The sequence below is a fragment of the Protopterus annectens genome, chromosome 5.part0, assembly GCF_019279795.1.
Source record: "Protopterus annectens isolate FY-2018-M chromosome 5.part0, PAN1.0, whole genome shotgun sequence".
NCBI classification, from domain to species: domain Eukaryota; kingdom Metazoa; phylum Chordata; order Ceratodontiformes; family Protopteridae; genus Protopterus; species Protopterus annectens.
The window spans coordinates 1171874584-1171892379 of NC_056735.1; the positions used below are offsets into that span (position 1 = coordinate 1171874584).

General features: G+C 41.3%; 1 protein-coding gene across 1 annotated transcript in view; it reads right to left on the reverse strand.

The window, feature by feature from the left end:
* Positions 1-17796, reverse strand: part of ATR (ATR serine/threonine kinase) — a 1835177-nt gene that overhangs the window by 443839 nt on the left and 1373542 nt on the right. Inside the window, exon 37 of the mRNA XM_044071973.1 lies at positions 8723-8820. Within this exon, the coding sequence (XP_043927908.1) occupies positions 8723-8820 (98 nt within the window). The remainder of the gene's footprint in view (positions 1-8722; positions 8821-17796) is intronic.

The following is a 17796-nucleotide window of genomic DNA, read 5'->3' on the forward strand; positions in this document are numbered from 1 at the left end:
TTCCTTCTAAAAGCATAAACATGATTTTATTTAATTAAAATCAGCAAACACTCATTTTAACAGATATAAAAAGAAAGAAACCATCTGATAACAACTGGTAAATACAGTGACATCAGGTGATCTGAGATCATCTCTGTAATATTAGCTCAAAAATAAAAGACAGATCCCTTGCCTATAACAAACACCAACAGGGGGTGCAACACTTCGGGAAGGAGATGATCTACTGCCTTCTTTGGTCAACCAACCCATTTTTACTGAAAGCCAAGTCTCCAAGAAGCCCAGTTTAAAACAGCCTCTTTCTCTTCAACACTACATTCCAAATCACATATCGCCTGCGTCAACTTCCAAAAATCATGTTCCCTTCTCTGGTTATCACATTCTACACAACTGTCAGTAACAAGTATACCAAGTTTAATAACTTGTGGAACAATTATGTCTGTCCAAAGCTTAGCAAGTCAGTTGCAATTCTTCCTTTATTATTGCCAGTCTCAGCAATCCAAGATGATGTGGTACCAATCCCCCAACATGTTCCCCTCATCTCCAACACAGACAAGAAATATGCGGAAAAAATGGGACAGCCTACAGGGAGTGTAAAAGTAGTAGTAATAAAGAAACTACCACCCAAAAATGAAAATATGTAGACCTAGTTGCATATCTAGGCAGCCAAGAGAGTTTCTGTCAAACCTCTAGCGAAATCGTGGTCACTAGTTGTCTTCCCCACCTATGTCTATGTTTGTTACTGATTTGAGTTCTGTTCCCCATGAACATCTTGTATAACTTAAGAGATTTCTCCATTTCTCTCTTGGATGAGGGTGTCCTCTGCCTTAAGTGCACAACTCATTAAACCAACTGAGGCAAGCCCTTGCTAGAATATTTAACTAAATTAATTTTTCCTAGTTTATTTGTCAACATAGTGACTATAAGATCCTCTTGCTTAACAAAGCTGAAATGCACCTCTACAACCTGGGAGTCAGTCACACGGTCACCCATCAACAGTTGCTCATAAAACTTGAAGTCTGTTTGATCTCTTAAAAAAACTAAGCATGTTAGTTTAACAAATGTTCCAGCCTGGTGCAAACACAACATGAAATCAGTTCCTCCAAGCAGTGTGCAACCTGAGATTCCTTGAAGACAGTGTGTGTCTAATACCATTCTTTCCTTGTGAAACTTTTGGGTAGCAGTACAGGGAGCTAATTCTCTGGTGAGACACAGAAAGCACCCTATAGATCTAATGCTACTAGCCTTCCATAAGGGCAAATAATTAGGGAGCAACAATCCCCACAATACCTTAAATCTAGCAGCCCCTACTACAAAATTCGAAGTGCAATCCCACCTACAGAAGCACAGAGCGTGATCACATTGGATTGCATTCAGGGCTGATTTCCATCACAGTATCCACTGTCTTTCTAACCACTAAGAAATGTGTAGGAAGAACAAGAGGCACACCTTGAGATGCATACAACACACAAATGGGAGTACAAAACTGTGAAACCACCTGAACCCTCTGTTGAAAGTCAAAGAAAATAGCCTTCCATTTCATAAGAAACTATTTCACTCATTTCAGTATATTTTCATAGACTTGATCCAGCATTTGCTGTTATGAGTGATGAAATCTGCTTTCTAGATTACACCAAAGTATTAGTCTTCTACAGAACAAGAAACATAACATAAAAACAGTGAGAGAGTACTTAATCCTTACTGCTTGTGACTTTCCAACATTTAGCTTATAGCCTACCATCTCTCCAAAATTTTCTACTATCTTAAACACTTGGAGGAGATCATGCTTAGGGGACAAAGACTGTAGTAGTAAGTCATGTGCATAGAGCGAGAGCATTGGTGAATGCTCAGCAATCATTTAGCCCTGGAAGAGTGCTGCTTACAAATAAATGGCTAGGGGTTAGCCCTGGAAGAGTGCTGCTTACAAATAAACGGCTAAGGGAACAGAAGACAGGAAAGAGTACAACTCTGGTGAATATCTCTAGATAGCCCAAACAGGAGATATATTTGTGTGTGTATATATATATATATATATATATATAAGCCTGAAAGTAATGCTATGAATCTATCTGGAAATACCATACTAATAAAAGCAACAAAAAAGTACCAGATCACACTCTCAAATGCTACATCAACGCTACCAAGTAAAACAGGTTTTCCTGTTTTACCAGCATATTCCAATATAAGAAAACATTTCAGTAGGTTGTTAAAAGTGGTTCTACCTTATTAAAAAAAAAGTCTGGTCCAGACGAATTAACCAGGGCATTAAGGGACAAACCTCTTAACTACAGTGCCCATAATTTGTAAATATTGTTTAATACTGAAATAAGCCTATAAGAAGTAACTTTCTAAGGATCTCTCCCACATTTTAATATTAAGGAAATACTATTGTAAAGGACCTGAGGGTGGGGGATTACCTGTAGATAGTCCTTCATTTGCCACATTAGTAAAAATAAGGACACTGCATTATTTTTGTGAAGGACTGATTGCTGCAGTAGCGTTGTCACCTCACAGTAAGACGCTGACCGGTTCGACTCTCAGCTAGAGCGTCTTCTGCATGAAGACATGTGTGAATGGGCGTACCTTCGTTGAAGATTGTGCGTTAGGGCTGGCAACTCAGCACATAAAAATCAACTGCCAATCATTAGCGGACTTGAGTTCTGCTGTGGCGACCCCTGACTGGGAAAAGCCGAAAGAGACAACAGCAACTGAGTATAGGGGAACAATGACATCTCTGGCACTGGAGGCCATACCCTTACCTATAAGTTGTGCAATACAAAATGATTTCCTCACAAGAGTAGACATTGAGATGGTCAAAGGCCAAGGCATTGTCCACATGTGTTTACAAATCCCTAACCAATGGGTCAACTCTTAGAGGTGTATTGTCTCTATGTGGTAATTTGCAGGGGTGGCTGCCTTACCAAAGGTTACTATTATGATTTTTCCGCATTCAGTTTTAGGACATGGTTCTTGCACCAATTAGTGGTTTACGACAAGTCATCTTGCATATTTGTATCCTTGGGGATTCATTAACTGTACAAAGTTTGCAGTCATCTGCAAACCTGGTCAACCACAGCCTGTTAATGCTAAGCTTTGACCTCTGAAAAAATGACTGCAAAAAAGAGCAGCCCTAGCACTAAGCCCTGAGGAACTCCACTGGTGACTGGTCTTTTTGTGAAGGTATCATCCCTTATCCTGACTTCCTGTGCCATATCTGTGAGCCAGTTGGCTATCCAGTGAGTGACACACAGGTTTACTTCTAGTTTTGTGAGTTTGTTGTCCAAATGGGGGTAGGTTGAATGCCTTGGCCAGATCAAGATAGGCACTGTGCACCATTCTGCCTTCATTAAATGCTTTGGTAACTCTCTTAAAAATTCTACCAGGATGAGGAGACATGATCTGATCTTGATGAATCCAAACTGTGTTGTATCAAATGTCCGAATACTTCCTTTATGGAAGAATTAAACATGCCAAGGTTAGAGGTAGATGAGGCTCAATTACTAACAATTAGGATAGGAGGGGATGAGATAAAAATGGTGATGTCTAACCAATCAACATGAAAGTCCCCAGGAATAGATGGCATTCCTGTGGAAGCTAGGAGGGGAAATAAAGATCTGGGAGGTTTTGTGTAATAGTATTTTAAGAGGAGATGTAACAACATCCTGGAAGAAAGCAATGGTAGCTGTAATACCTAAAGAGGGTAAGGATCCATCAGATCCAGCTTCATACAGGCCCATTTCAATACTAAACCATGTTTATAAAGTGTTCATGTCTATAATGGGTAAAAGAATGACAAAAGTAATGCCAAAATTGATAGATATGGATCACTGTGGTTTTGTGGAGGGGAGGTAAATGTATGACAACACTAACACAACATTTTAAGATCCAGAGGGAAGCAGAATGTAAGAAAATGCCATTATTGTTGATGTGTCTTGATGCAGAGAAAGCATTTGACAGAGTAAATTGGGACTTTATGAGCAAGGCAATGGAAGCATATGCATTTCCTGAAAAACATTATAAGGTTGATTAGGAGGATATATGAGGGATTTGAGGTGAAAATTTAAGTAGGTGGGGTCCTCTCTGATAATTTCTGCTTGAGCAGAGGAACTAGGCAGGGTTGTCCTCTTTCCCCTTTGTTATATGCATTAAATTTAAAACAATTGGTATCCTCCTCCTGAACCTGACTCAGTAACCACCCACTTTGCAAGTACCTCTCAAATCCTCTCTACCACCCACACTCCCCTTCTTCCTGTCTTGTCTACTCATTGGCAGAACTTCTAGTCCTCACTACTTCACAACTGTCATATATCCTCTTCTTTTTCCTCACTGAATTTCCACAAAAGTAACCTTTTTCTCCATTTCTGTGTCTTTACGAGTCCCTCACCCATTGTTAATTAATTCTACACCTACAGGGATGGCACTGCTGTATTTTAGTTATTTTGCTAGATAATTTAGAGTATACTATCTTTAGATAATTCTTTTTATCTTCTGAACCACTGTATTTTTTTATACCATAAGTTTGTAATCACTAGTGGTGCTTTTACTCCCGGGGCCTTGGCTGAAAAAGGGCTTCTGCCCATTTGGATTAACTTGGTCAACAAATGTCAAATAAATAATAAATAAATAAAATAAAGGACTTGGAAATTCAAGGACATAATTGGTATGGTAATCAGGAAAAGCTGGCTTTATCTGCAGATGATATTATTTTATACCTGACAAAACCAGAAAGAGACATTACAGTGTTGTGGAACATTTTGAGACGGTTTTAAATCTTTTCGGGATACAAAATTAATGAAGCTAAACAAAGGCAAAAGCGGTAAATTATGTACCCACATATGAACTAGTGAAGCAATACCCATATTTATGGGGACATGACTTAGGAATATGGATTAAAAATGATTCTGGTGTGGCAGCTAAGGATATGTGGGAGGAGGCTAAAAAGATAATAAAAAAACTGAGAAAATGGAAATGTTTGTTATATTGATGTGGATAGTAAGATACAAGCAGTTAACATGGTTTTAATCCCATTAGTCTTATACACAGGTCAAGCATAGCTTTAGCAACAAGAGGAGAAGCTGTAGATAGCAATTAATAAAGAGCTGAAGGGCTTCATCTGGGAGGGGAAGATGGCAACAGTCAAGAGAGATAAGCTGATTCTTCCAACAGAACAGGGCGGATTGGGATTACTCAATTTGAAGGGGTATTTCAGAGCTACACAGTAAAGGCTCCTATACACAGCACAAGCAGAAAACTATAATTCAAAGTGGAAAGGGATGATGTTGAAACAGGGGGAAGCTCAAGAAACAAGGAGAGACTGGAACTTTGGATCCAGGCCTTTAAGGAGAATAACAATAATCATACAAAATATTATATCTATAAAGCAGTAGAAAGTATCCTAAGAACTAAACCAACATGGGAATGGAGAAAAGAGATTCTGCCGATAGGGATGACTGCAATTGGGATATAGATAATAGGCAAGAGGGGGCTGGAATTTATTGGAGAAAACTGGCAAAGGAACCAAGGTATTGGGAGCAAATAACTGGAGAGGGAAAAATGACAGAATGGGAAGACGCCAATAATTTATTTGGACTGCAGGTTAGAGATTGTCCTTCCTATCAAGGACTGATATTACAGTATAGACAAAGAGAGCAAAATAGGAGGGGGTCCTAAATGAAAGACGGGCACTGGTAGAGTTTTTAGTAAAATCTAGAACAAAAGCTGCATTAAAAAAGGAATAATTAGTAGAGTATATAAAATATTGCATGATAACTAAGAATCAGTCAGAGGAGGTTACAAAGGATTAGGAAGAGAGACTGGATAAACCATTCACAAAGAAACAATGAAAGGATATATGTATGTCTCCCAAAACATGCAAAAAAATCTATAAGTTTTAGGATTTTTGCTTGGAAATGTTTACATAGATATTTTTATACCCTAAGTAGACTCCAGAGAATTTTTCCTCAGGTAGACAGCAAATGTTGGAGGTGTGATGGGGAAGAAACAGGTAATTGGGAACATATTTTCTGGGAGTTTGGTGAGCTGGCAGACTAAGGATTCCCTGTGGGATGCACTGCTGGAGATGTTGGGTGGATAGAATGATGTGACGATGGATATGATTTTTCTGAGCTATGATACAGAATCGGAATTGCCTAGACATGGTAAGGCCTTGCTGTGTCTATTTATGGTGGCTGCCAAAAAAAGCAATTACTACAAAATGGAAATCAAAATCTAAACCACTGTACCAGAAGTAGTGAATATAGTAACAGAGAAAACAACTGGAACTGAGATCTTTAGAAAAGGGTAGGAGCAAACTACACAGAAAAAAATGGGAATTGTAGGACAACACATACAGGGGAGGAATGAGGTTTAAAAGAAGGCAGAAAAAGGAGTTGAAAAGGAATCCAACCCTTTTGCTATGGCCCAAACTGAAAAAAAAAAACAACCTCACATCTATTTACTTCTACATGTCTTAATAGTATTCAGCTTTTGAGCAGAGAACAACACATGGATGATGCTTTTGGAGTAATATGCATCCCTGGAAGAAGAGAAACAAACAAGTTAACGTGAAAGCATGAAGGACAAGTAAGGCTTCCAGATGGTTGAATGAACAGCATTCTGAAGGGCCTCAGCTTCAAAGGTTTCTCAAGAAGGTGAGAACAGATTAAGGGGAACCATAACCATTATGTGGCTATGAGGATGACCTCAGTCTTGAGCACTTTGGCTTGCTATATTAATTTGAGAATTAAGGGAAATGACGGAAAGCATAAGACAGATGTAGAAGCCACTTAAATTAAGGCATCCCTGGGCTGCTACTCTGAAAATGGAATGGGAGAGTCAATGCATTTGGCAATGGTCGGGGATACAAATAGTCACAATTAGGCTTCTCTCTCTATTTGGTGGGATGTGAGTAGCAACTAAGATCTGATTTGAAGAGAATGATTATCCCACAATCTCATAAGGTCCAGACACAAAACAGAAATGAGCCCTTCTCCTTTGCCTGTTCGTATACCACACCACCACCATGCTACCCACACTGTATGGCAATCACTTTTTAAAGGAGATGATTTTGACAGGCCTGAAGTTTGACAAGAACTGCACTAATTTCCAGGACACTGATATGCAAGCTGGCCTTGTTCTGTGATCATGCACCCTGGACTGTCTGCATTTGACAATACATGCCCGGCCACCAGGTAGAAAAGTCCATGTTGTCTGTCACTCTGGGAGTGGCAATTTGGAATGGTTTGCCAAGAAAATGGCTGGTGTAAAGAAGCCAATATGTCAGCTTCCCCTGACACACCTTGCAAATGTTGATGCGATCTAAGTGTGGTTTCCACTGTGTCCAAGCAGTTTGGGAGGGGGGGGGGGGCTGTCATGTGATACCTCACAAACAGTATCAGAAAAATCATGTCTGTCATGAGCTCCAAGGCCCCAAGGCAAATGGATTCCAAAACTTCTCTGAAATTATAAATTTTGTATACTATCTGAATAATTGGGGGGGGGGGCTCTTTAATAGACAGAGGTCTTGCAAACAAGACTGTAGAGGATATTCCAAATGGAAGGACCCACAATTAGTAATGGCCATCTCCTAAGAAGAAGCATGGGAACTTTCTTGACTATTTGTCATTTTTTATATGTAGCCAAGCATCCTAGAGGTCTGTACAGCACATCCAATCTTCTTATGGCAAGCAAGGATGAATGGACTGCATTGTGACCATCTAGAATTTTTGTGTGATAAGTGGTTAAGACTGCTCAAATTTACGGTGAACCTGAGGTCCCTGGTTTTACTCTACAATTAAAAAGAAGCTGGAGTAATATCCAGACCCTTTCTCTAATCCACTGGGACCTCCTGGTTGCAAATTTTTAAAAGGCAGTTCCAGATTTCAATTTGCATCAGCCTCTTTTGATGGCATGGGTCATTGGGAAGGGGAAGATGGTGTGTTTAGTGTATAGAGAAAGACGGACAGAGAGAGAGAGAGAGAGAAAGAAAGATAATTATTAGTCTCTGGATATTATGTCTAATAGTCATTTGTCAAATGTGAAAGGCCTCTCATGCAGGCAGATTGAAGGAATGATAGCACTCAACTGTTTCCAGAGCACAGCAGTTATGCAAGGCTTCAGGGAGCTGTTTTTCAGTGGATTCCCTGATTCTGGCAAGAATTTCTACCATCAGGTTGATGGTTCCTTCCCAGACTGCAGGTTTTGTTGTTGTTATTGACCACACCTGCATCACATCTGATGTGGACTCTTCTGTATTCCTGAAAAGAGGCAATGGGCAACAGTAAACCTGACACCGATAACTACAAGGGTTTTCTCCTCTTTTACATTTTCCACCAACTCTTCCTTAAGTAGAGTCTGAACACACTGGAGCCATTAAACAGGGCATTAAGGAAGGATCACCTGGATTTCTTTGCAAAGATGGTGAGGTGAAACTGGGCATGGTGGAGTACATTAAATCTAAGACCTTCCACTCTCAATGCACTGTAAGCAAAATACGTGGTGAGCTTTCTGAATTTGTGGAACACAGATGTCCGAGTAAAGAACTGAAAAAATGCAAGATGCACAAGTGTTTTAGGTCAAATGTTCAATTACCACTCTAAAGCATTTCTTTTACTTCAAACAGCAATGCTTCCTTCCTCAGATCTACATATAGTCACAAATTGCTGTGGACTGATGAGAGACACCAGTTTAGAAATGCTTTACGTTTAGAAATTGAAATTACTTTTACCTTTTTCCCATTCATATGCTTTTGCTCCATAATCCAACCAAAGTGACAGCATTCTTGGCATTGACTGATAGATATACTGATTTCCAAACTGCAGTGACCTACGATTAGACATATTTTATGTTAATACAATTTCAAAATCTGAACCAATAAAACTTTCAACATATTCTTGCCAGTGAACTACAAACAGAACAACAAACTTTTTCTTAAAATGAACACAGCTATAAACGCAATGTGGTATTCAGCAATATAAAGGCAAAGCAAAAGTTAACGAACACCACAGTCAATTTAACCACCAGAACAGATACAGGTTTGTAGTGAGACTTAAGCTTCCTGTTTATATGGATGAGCAGATGCAACTTGGGAATTCAGAAAAAAATTATTTTTTGTCCCCTCCAAACCTTCTACCATGGATCTAGCCACTTCCTGCCAGAACAGAAATTACATTTTTCACAGATGCTGATCAGGACACTTTGTTTTATACAGTGCCTTGTTTCTTGTGATCCTGAAGAGCAGTGAAGTCAAAATGCAAATCTGAGCTTCCATAAGCATACCTTGAAAGTGTAACGGTATATGTCACTTTTTATCTTGTGCAGACTAACACCCCTGGGCTTTTAGAACAGTTCCTAGAGTCGTAGTGACCTGTGCTCAGCCTTCCCTTTCCTCCACCAAAGGAAAGGAAAAGTTAGCAAATCCACGTATCACTTATGTTAGCTTTGTGTTTATTAATCTAACCCAAGTTGCCAGAGTGGCAAATGGAAAAATGATCTCTGTGCTAGTAAGTATATGTTCTGAAAACTTTAATCTAAATTAACAATCTGTAGCATTTCAACATTTTGTTTTCTTTAATTTTCTTTTATTTGTGGATGGCAACCAAAGTCAAAGACTTTTGTTTTAGATGGTGAGTCATAAGACATGTTAATAAAATGCAACTGAGATTACAAGTTACTAAAATCAATCTGAAAGAATAGGGAAACTGCCTCCAGGATTTGGTGCAACTCTGGAATTAATTTAGCAAGCAAAAGGTGGTAGGGAAAATGGTACCTCTTAAAGAAGCTACACTCCTTGCACCAGTAGTGGCGCTTATCTTCTTGCTGAAACACTACTGACTAGTTGTGATTGTCTCATGGAAGACTACAGTAGAGAGTCAATTATCCAAACGTTGATTATCTGAAACGTCGATTATCCGAATGCAGCCTTCCAAAGTTTTTGGGTAGGAAAAATCATAAAGTATGAATAAATAAACGTTATACTTATTCGCTTGTGATTGTTTTTTTAGCTTCTAGCCCATTCATGTGTGAAAAATATTCTTTATTGTCCACTGGAATCACTGAATGGTTGAAAAGCGTACTCCCTGTGTGAAGAAAAAAGATTTTAGAAGTTTTTTTATCCGGTTCAATTACATGTTTGATTATCCGATCAGTCTGATTATCTGAACTACTCTAGGTCCCAATTAGTTTGGATAATCGGCTCTACTGCACTTCTATAAAGTCGGTTCTAGGTAAAGGGACAATTAATTACTAAAGCTAAGTGGGGCTGAGAGCAATGTATTACTTATATAAATCTTACAGAATACGTTGTTACTCATGGTATTAAAATTATATGGTAATGCAAAATTCATTTCTTCAACACTAGCAGTTCAAATGTACCGTAAAGGATGTGCCTTAGCCCATATTTTTTCTCTTTTACTAACTAGCCTCCATGACGTCTGCTCAGTCAATGGTCTTTATTGGCTTAGAGTCAAGATCTCTACCTCACAGCTCCATGTTCTAGGGTTTAATACTGACCTCTGGTCACTGTCTGTGTGGAATGCGTATGTTTTGCCAGTATCTTCATGAGTTTTTTTCAGTCACTCTGGTTTCCTCCCACTTCCAAAAGAATTGCAAGTTGATTGGCCACATTAAATTATCCATATACAGTTTGCACTGATGTTGTGGTCCAGGTTGTCTCACTGTTAGACAGAAGCACAGTATACTAACCTTGAAAAAGGGCATAGCAAAATAAATTTAAAATGGGTGGCGAAAGCCAAACACATTCTGGCTAGGCTTATAAATGCCCTAGGGCAGATAGCCTAGTATGAACCTATGAACCTAAAATCTCTTCCTCTCCACCTTCCCTGCCTCATACCGTCTGATGATTGCATTCCTTCCTCTGCAGGCTGTGGCTCACTCTTTACCTTCCCCTTCCCTCCTCACTCAATCTCTCAGACCTGTTATAACATGCTTAAACTACTTCACTTAATCTCAACTCCAAATACATATCCAACTGATTTACACCTAGCTTCCTCTCACTACCACGTATACTACTCACTCAGTCCCCTCTCTTACTCTACTATCTTCCTTTTCCATCCCATTAGCCCTTCTAGGTTGTTCCACCTTCATGTGGAGGATCTGCTTTATATCTGTTTGAGTTTAGTGCAATATTTGTATACAAGATTTAGGTATACGAGTTTATGAAACAAACTAAATTAAACTAACTAAACGCACTCACTATTTATTTAAGGACTGCAGACTGGACTGCATTCTTCCCATAGTCTCTGCAGAATTAAATCAGTCAAGAATGGGGGTGGGGAGGTGGGCTGAATGCTGAAGTGGATAGATATGGATCATGAAAATCTAACAATGTTAAGTGTATAACTTTTGTACCTTCCATGATCCAGTCCACCCACTTAAACCCATATGTCAGACTGCCCTCTTCTCTACGTAAGAAGACACTAACACATGATAACCCTAATGAGCATGATTCTGAAGGAAGACGGGACCAGGTGATCACATCCAGCTTGCAGTTTCCTTCAAAACTATGTAGGCAACTTCATGTTGCTGCAGTGCAAATGTCGTCCAGGTTTTATGAATGATGTCTGTCACTGATCTAGCACAGTAACCTGTCGGTTTACCTTGCAATGTTTTCTTGCATTTTGAATAGCAGAAAACAATACATTCAGAAAGACATTGTGACAGGGTAACCTTGGTAGCGCTCTGGTCAAAATTATTTGGGGCATTAAGAAATTAATTAAGTTTCATACGTTCTTGTTCCAAGATGGCTGCACACTGAGTACCAGCTTAACTCTAGCTCTTCCAGTGTGAAAACAGAAACTCAACAGAGAAGGCCAGTAGACTTTTGTATTTATGGGTAACTTTCAGAACCTGGCTACTAAGTGTACTACTTGGATGTCAGGAAAAAAGACATGCAGAGCACCTAAAAAAAAAACAGCTATAAAAAGTGAGGAAGAAACACTGATTGGGAACGTTCTGCAGCTGTTCAGCAAAAAGCAATGTAACCTCCAGACATGACTTCCAGTAACCTACCTACAGGAAGATATAAGACAACTGCACACAGACATGGTTAAAATAAACATGGAGTATAGCAACACCAACAACAAAAGGCTGGAGAAAATGGAAGAAGCTTTAAACAGATATTCAGATAAGGAGATAAAGCTGCAAAAATCAGAGGCTGAAATGAAGAAAAGGCTGGCTGAATATAGGACTGCTCAGGAAGAGATGTTTTAAAAAAATACTATAATTAAGAGGACAGATCACATAGGAAAAACCTGAGAATCTGAAGTTTTTGTTTTTATTTCCTCTTCAACCTGTGGGACATGGATCCGGGATGGATCGACTCGGCTGAATTTCTCCAGCATCTGATCCGAGCTCCACGCTCCTTCCCTACCCATAAAGCCCGTCTCCTTGCTCCCTTCAGATCTTGTTTACAGCGTTCCTGTAAGCATCTTGATCCATTTGCTCTAAGCTATTTTTGGCTAAGTGTGTTTAAATTTCTGCTTTAGATCTTCTTTCTATAACAAATTCTTCCCTACTGTCTTATCCTATCACCTCCCCTTCCGCTTTTGCATCGGTTTAAAAGAATAAAAAACACTTTTTGCTGTTCGATCTTTAGGAGTGTGTGTGTGAGTTCTTTTTCCTTCAGTTTGGGCCTCGCTCTCTTGATCATGTCAGAGACTCCCAAACCTGGTTTTAGCAAATGCATGGAGTGTGGCCAAAAGCTTTCCCCAGCTGATGGCCACACACTGTGCGTTGGTTGTCTAGGGGTTGCCCACTTTCATGCCTCCTGCTCAATCTGCACGGGGTACAATCCCCACGCATTGATCGACAGGAGGAATAAACTTATTCTGAAAGGCCTTCTCCCTCCACCTACCACGGGGGCCCAGGCCAGACCATCTACTTCTACCCTAGCTACTACCTCTACCTCCACCCTGTCTTCTGGGATTCAACCTCCCACTAAGAGGATTGGGGATAAACACAAAGGGACAGGCCGAGGAAGGGTCCCTCGACTGCTCTTCCTCAGCAGAACCTCCAGTCAAACACTGCTCAGCTCAGAGTATTGGGACTCCCAGACTCCATTCCCCTCATTTTTACCCAGAGCCATTCTTCTGTGTCGGCATCACCTCACCGCCTCTCTAGGCCGGTGTTGGTGGTCTCTTTCTCCAGATCCACTTGCAGTCTTTCTGAAGCCAAGGTGGACACATACAGATGGGAGTCTTGCCTGCCCCCTTTCCCTCCGGGGGGGGGGGACATCCTGTCCACCTTCATTTCGATTATTCCTTTTCTGATCTTATCTCCGGTTTTGGAGTCCTTGGAACCAAGTACCCTCACATCGAGGGGCTGATGCCAACGGTACCTGGTACCTCGATGCCAGCCGTTACCTTGAGCAGGTCGGATCTGATGAGCTTGGATCCATCAGGCTCTCTGAGCCTTAGCCTCGGCGCTGGATCCGAGGGGATGGTTTTGGCTCACAGTTTTTTGGAGCAGAGCCTTCCAATCAGAGTCTTGGTGCCTGGAGGTTCGGCTCTGGCTCCCCGATTGATCCAGAGGATTATGGATCCGTCTGTAGCCCCAACTCGTCTGGTTCGTTCTCCTTCTGCTTTTGACATGGTGGAGAGGTTATTCTTGATCCCATCAAGACACTTGACAATCTCGTCCTCAGAATCTGTCCTGACTCTCTCTTTCTGGTCCGGATTCTGCCATCCATCAACCTCAGGGACAGATTGCTGCCTCTCTGCCCAGGGAGCTCCCACTTGGGAGCAGCTTGATGTTTTCAAGTCCTGCCCAGAGACCCCCACTGAGGAGGTTCCCGAAAACGTACATGTAAAAGGAGGCACTTAAGACTCCTTGCCAGTGTCTGTCACGAAGGATACTGACTTGGAGGAAGGGGAGGGTTCCCCCCCGATTACCACCAGAGGATGTCTTATTTGGAGACATCATGGAGATCCTGCAGCAGCGCGAGGGGGTGTTCTGTCCAAAAACCCAACCCTGACAAGTCAGTGTTCCTGGAGGCATTTGGTGCAAGACCCTCTACTTCCTGGGTGTCCCCTTCCATGGATCCTCTGGTGGATCTGGTGACATCTCGGGCATGGAAGGAGCCCGACAGGGTGGAGCCTATCCCCAAGCACCCTGATAATGTCCTTAGCGTCCCCACAGACAAAACACATTGGCCAAAGGGTCCCCCTGTCGATGCCATGTTGGTGGCTTCGTCCACCAAGGAGGAGGTACACAGGAGAGCTCTACGGTCCACCCTCTGGACAGAGAGTCTAGGACTTTGGACCATTTTGGGAAGCGGGCCAATGCTTCAGCCATGTTCTCTGTGCATGTGCTGAACTATATGGCACATGTTATTAGGCTTCAGTGAGACCTGGTGAAGGAGGCTGCTGAGTCTACCCCAGGGTCCATGTCAGTGGAGGATAAAGTTTTCTCCTCTTGAATGGCCACCCTCACCTCTCCTGCCAAAACCTTTAGCCAGCTTTTCTCTCATGCTACCAAGGGCACAACTAGAGCTGCTGGAGCAGGCGTCACTCCTGGCTCTGACTTTGTACCTTCTCTGAGCTCTTCAAGGCATCTTTTACAAATGCCCCATACGATGGTTCCACACTCTTTTGAAATACGGTACATGACACACTGGTCCAGAGCAAGGAGGACAGGAAGTCTCTGTCTGCCATCGGAATCTGCTCACCCCCCTCAATGATCCTTCTCCAGGAATCAGCAGGGGGGGGTGAAGATGTGGTTCTGGACATCTCAGGGTTATTCCCAGGATGCTTTGGACTCTCCCTCCCCCAGAGGCAGAGGGGGATTTGACAGATGCTGCACTTGCAGCAGAGGGGGCCCGAGGAACCAAGGGTCTTGGGATTCCTGGACAGATCTGCGCAGCAGCCCTGAAGGGTTGTCCAGTTGCTCGTGTCTGGAAGCATTCTGGGGTCGACTATCTTTACACCCAACAGCCTGGGAGAGTCAATTACCAACAATCAATGGGTGTTGCAGTACCAACTGGCCTTAGTGACCATTTACCCACATTCATATTAAGACAGCACCTCAAAACCACTAAAACAACCACCTTGCATGAAATCCGTAATTCAAAAAAATTTCATACCTGAGCATTTCATTAATCCACTAAGGTATTGCAACTGGGCTTCCCTAGCAACCCTCACACTAGATAAGGCAGTGGAGTACTTCAATTCCACCTTTTTAAACATATTACATCAGATGGCCTCCTTGCGGACAATTCAAATAAAAATCAACCCAGCCCCCATGGCTCTCTAAAAACACAAGAATCCTTCTCAAACTTAGGGATAAAGCTTGGCATACATGGTATCACAATAAGACCAATCACAACAGGCAGATTTTACTCAAACTACGTAACAAAGCAAAAAAAAAACAAGATAAGGCAAGATAAGAAAAATCACTACACAGAGCTACAAATAAAACATACCACTAACCCCCAAAAATTCTGGGCAGCTGTCAACCAAGTATTACAACCAGGCAAACCCACTACCCCTTCCCCCCAATGTCAGAGGAGATAATATAGAAATAGCTACCCAATTTAACTACTTCACGTCTCCCATCTTTAACCTAACTAGCAACAGCCAGCCTTGCACTCTCCCACAACCAATCAGCAACCCAAACTCATACCCTCCATTCACTGTCAAACCAGTTCCTACCAACACAATATACAAGCACCTCACTAAACTTAAACCCCACCACTTTGGCAATCGACAAACTCCCTGCAGAGTACCTCAAAACTGCCACTAGTGGTATAGGTTATCCCATCTCAATACTTATTAACTGGTCTATCAATGACCATACAATTCCAACCCTTTGGAAAACCTCTTGCATAATACTCTTACACAAAGGTGGTCCCTCATCTACTACCGCCACATAGCAATCTTATCCACCCTATCAAAAATCCTTGAAAAATGTATCCATTCTCAGCTGACAATACATTTACTTACAAATATTCTCCTCACCAACACGGCTTTCGCCCATTCCATAGCACCACCACAGCACTCATATCCTTCACCAACACTGTCAATCAATATAGGAACCAAGGAAACTTAGTGTCTGCCACCTTCCTTTATCTGTCCAAAGCATTTGATATAGTATCCCACAGCAAACTACTTACTATCTTAGTTGAACTCAACCTAAACAAGCCCTCGTTGGTCTGGTTTCAAGACTACCTATCCAACTGCCAACAAGCAGTTAAGCGGCATAGTCCCCCCCCCCCTTCTCCCAGCAACAGTAGGTGTACCACAAGGATCCATACTGGGACCCCTACTATTTAACATCTTTACAAACACCCTCCATGCAGCCACCCAGCAGGATACAATAGTCCAATATGAAGATCTACTCAGCCTCCACACTCCAAACACTCGACTAAAACCCAAGAGGTCTTCTCCAATATCGAAAACTGGTTAAAAAACTCACAACTAATACTTAATCCCAAAAAGACTCCACTTATGTTTTTCCACCCTACCAAAACTATTGACTCCTCTGCTCTTTTCTCTATCAATTCTGCCAGTAACACACACATTTCCCCAGTATCACAAGGGTAATATTTGACCAAAACCTAAAGTTTGACAAACATATAGCACAAACCATATCCAAAGTCCATAAAAAAACTTGGAACCCTATACCACTGCAATAACTACCTAACCAAAAATACCACAATTACTATATCCAGAACTCACCTTCTCTCTACATTGCTTTATGCAGCCTCTGTATTAACAAACCTTAACAAGACAGACCTAATTGATCCCGCGGTGGTGGTGCTGCGGTAGCGTTGTCCGGTTCGATTGTCAGCTAGAGAGTCTTCTGTGTGGAGACATGCGTGAATGGGCGTACCTTCGTTGAAGGTTGTGCGTCAGAGCTGGTAAATCGGTACGTAAAAATCAACTACCAATCATTAACGGACCGGAGTTCCGCTGTGGCGACCCCTAACCGGGAAAAGCCGAAAGACACAAACAAACAAGACAGGCCTACACAAATTGTCCATGTGCTATAATAAAATAGCTAGATTTGCAACCAACTTTAATTTCCGCTCCCACCACTATCACTGACTAAAACAATTAGGTTGGCTAGAACTCGCCATCGTACTGAACTATAACCAACTGACCATGGCTCATTACTTGCTGTACCACCCAAACAAAATTACTGATCTCTCAGGCTTACTCAATTTTCACAATTCTGCTCACCAACTAAGATCCACAAATAAAGCCCTTCTTGAAGTAGCTAAGTGTAGACAGTGCTAGTGAATCCCTCTATTCCTACACCATTGCTAAAATCTGGAATTCTCTTCCACCAAATATCAGATTGCAAAACAGCAGTCCCATCTTTAAAACCCAATTAAAAGACCACGTCAATCTCATCTGGCAATGCACCTGTACTGTCCATGGCTAGCCCTACCACCATTCAGATAAATCTTCCTCTGGCACTACTCAAAGGTCAAACACGTAGGAAAAAAAAAACTACCATAACAAATTGTATTTTTAAATGTATGTATATAACTGTATATATTACTGCACTTTCTTACTCAAATACATTATATTTTTTGTTTTCCTACTGTATCCCTATATAGTACACTTCTGTAACTTCTCATCATACAATGCTATGATATACTATTGTTTGCTATATTAATTTGCACTCATGTCTGAGTTTTGTGGAACGTTTGTATTTTTTATGATTGTCATGTATGTTGAGCTTTTCTCCCAGAGTCTCTGCGGAAAATGGGCACCTGACTGCCAATAAGTCCAACCAGGTAATCAAATATAAAATATAAAATAAACAATAAATAAATAT